Source organism: Triticum aestivum, chromosome 2D, assembly GCF_018294505.1.
Source record: "Triticum aestivum cultivar Chinese Spring chromosome 2D, IWGSC CS RefSeq v2.1, whole genome shotgun sequence".
NCBI lineage: Eukaryota > Viridiplantae > Streptophyta > Magnoliopsida > Poales > Poaceae > Triticum > Triticum aestivum.
Genome location: NC_057799.1, coordinates 640,108,819 through 640,115,215, shown reverse-complemented (window position 1 = coordinate 640,115,215; position 6,397 = coordinate 640,108,819). Strand labels below are relative to the sequence as shown.

At 40.1% G+C, this 6,397-nt stretch overlaps 1 protein-coding gene across 2 annotated transcripts; it reads right to left on the bottom strand.

Annotated features, from left to right (window-relative positions):
- Nucleotides 1-6,241, bottom strand: LOC123055259 (WAT1-related protein At5g64700). Of its 2 annotated transcripts, none has more exons than XM_044479248.1 (8): nt 5,855-6,241; nt 3,889-5,470; nt 3,749-3,811; nt 2,977-3,093; nt 1,167-1,407; nt 925-1,083; nt 556-704; nt 1-475 (listed from the first exon to the last, which is right to left on the bottom strand). In XM_044479248.1, the coding sequence occupies exons 2-8, from the start codon at nt 4,059-4,061 to the stop codon at nt 262-264; spliced, it is 1,116 nt and encodes a 371-aa protein (XP_044335183.1). In that variant the 5' UTR covers nt 4,062-5,470; nt 5,855-6,241; the 3' UTR covers nt 1-261. The 2 variants fall into 2 exon arrangements, with proteins under 2 accessions (XP_044335183.1, XP_044335184.1); XM_044479249.1 differs by having other exon boundaries at nt 3,889-3,939.
- Nucleotides 6,242-6,397: the final 156 nt, after the last annotated feature.

The following is a 6,397-nucleotide window of genomic DNA, read 5'->3' as shown; positions in this document are numbered from 1 at the left end:
GAAAGATGTGCTGTAGGAGCAAACGGGGCAAAGTGCCAAGGAAAGTGTGGCATTTTCTCAAATTGTTCAATCTATAACATGCAAGTATAACCTCACACAGAAAATATCCATCACACGAACCTTAAGCCCTGAACAAGCAATTAAAGCTGCTATAGCTGACTCGCAGAAAACAATATTACAGATCTCTGAATGGTTTCTGGTGGGCTGACCTGAAGCAAAAGCTTTCATACACCCATAATAACAACGCTTGCTGGTCACAGTTCAGTTTGATGTATCAGTTCTCTCTTTCGAACCTGGCACTGGCTTGATTGAATCCCGCGTTGCTGGAACTGGCACACCGCTTTCTTGTTCCTCCAAATCTAAGCATGATCCATTTTCTCCGCTACCTCCTTGCTTGCAGAGAGCTACTTGCTCTATTCTCTTCCCCCAGAGAACATTGTACAGGCCAGCAACCATGAGCGCGCCACTTATTACACTGTTAATCAGTAGAAGAAAATATGAAGATATTCTTGGGTGTAATACTTCTGGCTAACAAGCAAACATTAAGAAATGCACCTTCCAAGGGTAACAGCTTCTCCTATGAGAAGTGATAGAATGATTGTGATAACCAAAGTTAGGGGTACTGTCATGGCCAGGAATACTGGGCCGCACCTACCAATCACCCAGATTTGCAGGTAGTTTGCCAATGTAGTAACAAGTACGCCCTACAATGTAAAGTAATTTCACAGGGTCAGGATTTTATGTTCTACTTCCACGCTACCATTCTTCTTAAAAACACCATGTATGGTTTTCGGGTCCGGTTTCCCTCATTAACTGGCCCAACTCTTTTCTTCTTAATGCAACGCGGCTGGTCCCTCCCCTTTGACAAGGTTCCGAAAAAAAAAATCAAGGATTTGCTGCTGCTGAGGGGCTTCTTATACTTACACAATAGATGATCGCCACAAGACCTACATCCAATCCCAACTTCCATCTTGAAAAGTCTCTCTCCATCACTAGAGCCATAAAAAATGATTGAACAGTCGCAAAGACAATCTGAAGGCTCGTGTTAAGCAGCATGGACGGATACTCCTCCAGCAAAGGGCCCTAGAAGCAACATGGAATAAATAAGCATCTGAACATGCACACACACCTGAATCTGTAACCTGTGCACACAGCAAGATGCATACCTGAAACACTGTCCAAAGGGCAAACATTACAGTCGCAAGAGACTGCAGGAGAATTCCCAATATCCAGCTCCTTGAGGGATGTGTATCAACTCGACTTGGGTGACGAAAAATAGGGTGATGGACGATAGATTTGAGCTCCGGTCCTTGGTATAACGCTAGTACAGTAACACCAGCCGCACAAATCACTATACCAGAAACTTTCACAATCCCATGGAAGCTCTTTAATTGCAAAGACTCCATTCTATCATAAGTAGAACAATAAATCACTCACTTATCCACCACTTTTTTATCATAATATTGTGTATAAAGCAAGTTTAACCTATTTTCAGTCCCACTGTCGTTACTACACTATGTTCATCAAAGCACTCACATCTACACAAAAGTAGGTTTACACTACTAAATATTGGTGGTAAAGATCAGAGTTGGCGGTGGTGCGTTCACTTCTTAAGTTATTTGAATCACCACAGTTGTCGTCCATTTTCCAGAGGTTATACATATGGTTGATTTGACTAATGTATATTTCGAGATGATGTTTTTAAAAAGAATTATGAACGCATGGGCTATGTGTCACACGTTTAACCAGCCGACAATAATATGTAGCAAAAAATAACTTCAGTAGCAGCACATGAGCATTTAGCTAGCTAGTATTTTTTTATTAAGTTCAAAGAAGCGCACGTAAACAAATTTCACAATGGTACTTAATTAGTGTCAGTTAGTGCAGAGAAATAAATAGGTATACCCTAATAAGTATCAGCACCCTAGTAAGTATCGCGTAACCATGCAATGCGACTACATACTCGGTAAGGCCGGAGAACTAAGGGTTGTTGCTCAAATTTCACACGAACGTAAACAATAGCGACTGATTAGCACTCTCACTATAAATAAATTACCACTCAAAGGTTTTATCTCCACCCTTTATAACACTCAAAGGTGTTTTCTCCAACCATTGCACACACAACTCAGCTAGTGATATCATCCGCTCTACTTGTAACTCGGCTGGACCCCTAGCTTGCCTAACTCATCCAAGCTAGGGGCCTCCTCAAAGTTATCCGGTCAAAAAAAGGATATGCAAGCTTGAGCGTGGTTTAGAACCAGCCAGGTTGGGTTTGGTAGGGCCTGGGAAGATGTGCTATAAATAGAACATATAGAATAGAATGAAGTACTTATTAAATTTCTTTCTCTGAACAAATGTAGTTTCCCTTTGCCAAAGAAAATTTATTTATATCCTTCATCAAACATGAAGAGTTATTAACACCACAATATAACCATTTTGTTCGGCTGTAAACATCTCTAAATTTTAATCTTCTATTTTTAAATAGTTGCAACCCAGTAACTATTTTTCCTAAGCATGCAACACTTCTACATCAACAAATCATGCATGTCTGCCAAATCATTTTCCATCACAGCATATTTCTCACAATTATTCACGTCATCAACCTAATATCAATGTTTTCGTCCTACCATCTGGCGGCAACGCGCAGGTTATCTTCTAGTATCAACTATCAACTATGTATGTCACAGGGTCTTCCTCTCATAATCACATATTTGTGCAAAGCTATTCTTCTGTATTCAATGCAAATAGATTATATATAGATATATTCATGGAATTTATGTGTGGATATCACAAGTACTCCCTCCATCCCATAATATAAGACTGTTTTTGACACTACACTAGTGTAAAAAATATGGGACCGAGGGAGTACAAATTTGCTGAGCTTAGTTTGATACATATTTAAATTTTAGTTACAACAAGGCAAGATAAAAATGTTCTACCCTAGGATGTAATGCAATTATTATTAAAAGCACATACCCCAACAGAAGAGCCAAAAAGAAAGTTAACACTGGTAGGAGATTTAGTACTGCAGAAGCAGAAGTTGCTGAAGCATAATTGAGGCCAACACATGATATGTTAAGGGAAGCAGACATCCTGGGAAAATGAAACAAAGGAAAATTATTACTAAGTGATTTGCATACTTAAAGAATAAGATGTGTAGCATTTATGAAAGAAAAACTCAGTAAAAGATAGCTAAGAAACACCAAGGGTCTGTTGTAAGAAAAAAAATGCATGAGATGATTCTACACTAACTATTTACATCATTCTTAGCTTTGTGCAACGCTCCTATAGAACGTTAATTAGTTAACCTGATTAAATAGCTGCTTTCTGCCCACAAGGATGAGCAATAATTTTCACAGTTAGTCAAACAATTAGAAATATATATTAATCTAGATTGCCATTGATGAAAGCGATGGCTATAATACACTGAAACCAAAAGGTCCAAGCAAGAAATTAATGAAAACTAAGTACATTTTTATATTGCAAGGGTACACATGGATGCACATACAAGAGCTTCAAACATAAGTTTCGATAAGAACCAATAGATTGATACACTATAGGTTAGGTTAGTGTCACCATTTCACACATGTATACTCCCCCCCCCCCCCCCCCCCCCCGGCAAAATAATATACAAAAAAGAGTGAAAAAATAACACATTGTTGCAAATAATGTTTTTATCTAACAGTGAGATTTGATAGACAAGAAGGTCAAGTGTAGAACAGCACTTCTGCCTTATACGTTGACCTACCCATATAATGCATGCACAAATAGTTTCAGACAGACTTTGTATGACAGTCGCGGGGCCGTTTTCCTGCAAAAATAAATCTCTGTGAAAATTGCCCAGATGACATCCAGATCCAGGTAAATAAGCTGCAAAAATCTTCGTACCTTTCAATTGCAAAAGCAATGGGCAGTAAGAACATGGTACCTATTAAATGCCTGTAGAAAACGAGAACGTATGTACTTGTACCTTGGTTAAAAGCAACTTTGGTAAGTATCTGCATAACTGCATAGATAAACCTTAAGAGAAATGAAACAGCATAAGGTGCTCTGTTTCCCATGACTCCCGTTTGTTAGAACTTCAAAGATGGTTGCTTAAATACTACTACTTGCCCACTGCAACACTTCGTCAAGCATTTGCCATCAGGATACTTAATCAAACCTTCGCTGTCATAAGGTTTGTTCAGAGATGACTTATAGGTATCCACTGAAGAAAAAATACATTGTACTTATGCTTTACTATCAACATGCCACACTAGCCTCTCACTTTAAAAAGGTTAAAAAACGGCAGAAAACTCCTTTTAGGTCTTACAAGTTGGTTACATCATACTTCACAACATCAAAACTTTACACTGCAAAAGAAACATTAATTGCAACTAATTAGGTATGTCAGTAACAAGGTGCTTGTGTACTTATTAGAATGGATGATGCATCCACACCCAACGCACAACTATGTTGGCTTAAATGAAAAGTCATGTGCACTGACAGTATTATTCATCATAGGTTGTTCATCTTCCTAGAGAAAAATGTCACTCAGTGACTAATGCTCAGTGAGTCATTTGCAATTGTATATTCTATAGACTTTATTCTGTTTGAAGAGGTCTTTTAGTGGTTGCAGGATACAAATGCGTCTTATGACGGGGGAGTGAGTGGCAAAAGTGACACATGATGTGGGAAAGGAAAAGGGCAACAGTAAACAAATGCATCTCTATGAACGGTGGAGAGATTAGTGGCAAAAGTGACGCATGTTGTGGAAAAGAATAAGGCAGCAGTTATGGACGACAAGGAGTAAAATCATAATAGGACAAGCTGTATTAGTGTCTATTGCCATGTAAACGGCACTAAATCCAGAGTAGCTCTTTTTTTCGAAAAGGAGGATAGCCCCCGGCCTCTACATCAAGTGATGCATACAACCATTTTTATTAGATATTAAGTAGAGTACAGGCAACCAATGCCTGAACCATTACAAGATATTAAAGAAACACCTACGACTAAGTCGACTTTTTCCGCGGCAATGCCTTCAAGAAGGAACAAACGCCCTTGTGCCATCGTCATCACGTCCGACCAAAGATGGCCTAGACAAGGATTTTCATTCTGGTTGCCGAGATCAGTCAATGAAGACCCGTACAACAGCAAGTAGTAGATAACGCCCTCGACGAGGCAATGACGCAAGTTCGTCGCTACTTCGCCCAACCAACAAAGGTAGAAACAAGAGCTTTTATACACCTATAATAACAACGCTTGTTGGGTCACAATTCTGCTTGATGTGTCAGTTCTCTCTTTCGAAACTGGCACTGGCTTGATTGAATCCCGCGTTGCGGGAACTGGCTCACCGCTTTCTTGCTCCTCAGAATCAAAGCATGATCCATTTTCTCTACTACCTCCTTGCTGGCCCACAGCCAGTTGCTCTATTCTCTTCCCCCAGAGAACATTGTACAGACCACCAACCATCAGCGCTCCACTTATTACACTGTTATCAGACAAAAAAATTCAAGAGATTTTTTGGTGTACTTCTTCTGTCTAACGATCAAACAACCTTCCAAGGGTGACTGCTTCTCCTATGAGAAGTGACAGAATGATCGTGATAACCAAAGTTAGGGGTACTGTCATGGCCAGGAATACCGGGCCACGCCTGTCAATTTTGCAGCACCCATGTGGAAGAAGAAATCTATATTTTGATACCTACCCTACTGGAAAGACCTAGATATAAAGTAATTTACCAATACGGAAACAAATACGCCCTACAATATAAAGTAATTTGACAGAGATCAGGAATTTTTGTATTCTACGTCCAGGGTAACAGTCTTCTAATGAATCAATGATTTGCTTCTGCTAAGGGGATTTTAGTACTTACACAATGGATGATCGCGACAAGACGTACATCCAATCTCAGCTTCCACCTTGAAAAGTCTCTCTCCTTCACTAGAGCCATAAAAAAGACTGAACAGTCGCAAAAACAATCTGAAGGCTCGTGTTAAGCAGCATGGATGGATACTCCTCCAGCAAAGGGCCCTAGAAAGTACCATGCAGGCTAAACTTAGGGTGAATAAATTAGCATTTGAACATGTACGCACACCTAAATATGTAACAGCTTGTGCACAAAGCAAGATGCATACCTGAAACACTATCCAAACACTAGTAGAAAAAGGACCTTGCGTGAGACACATTAGTCCCGGTTCGATTTTGGCCAGGTACTAATGGTACCATTAGTCCCGGTTCGACGGCTATGCATTAGTCCCGGTTCGTGTTGAACCATTAGTACCGGTTCGTGCCACGAACCGGTACTAAAAGGGTGGTGGCAGGCTGGCATCAGGCCGGGGCCCCACGAGCCCCTTTAGTCCCGGTTTGTGACACAAACCGGGACTAAAGGGCAATTTTCAAACTCTACCCTCCTGTA

Coding starts and splice junctions, on each gene's coding strand:
- LOC123055259 (XM_044479248.1), bottom strand. CDS start 4,061: ATGGGAAACAGAGCACCTTATGCTGTTTCATTTCTCTTAAGGTTTATC. Junction 3,094..3,748: donor TTTGTGCATGCATTATATGG/GTAGGTCAACGT, acceptor TCATTTTCCCAG/GATGTCTGCTTCCCTTAACA. Junction 705..924: donor TTGTGGCGATCATCTATTGT/GTAAGTATAAGA, acceptor TTTACATTGTAG/GGCGTACTTGTTACTACATT.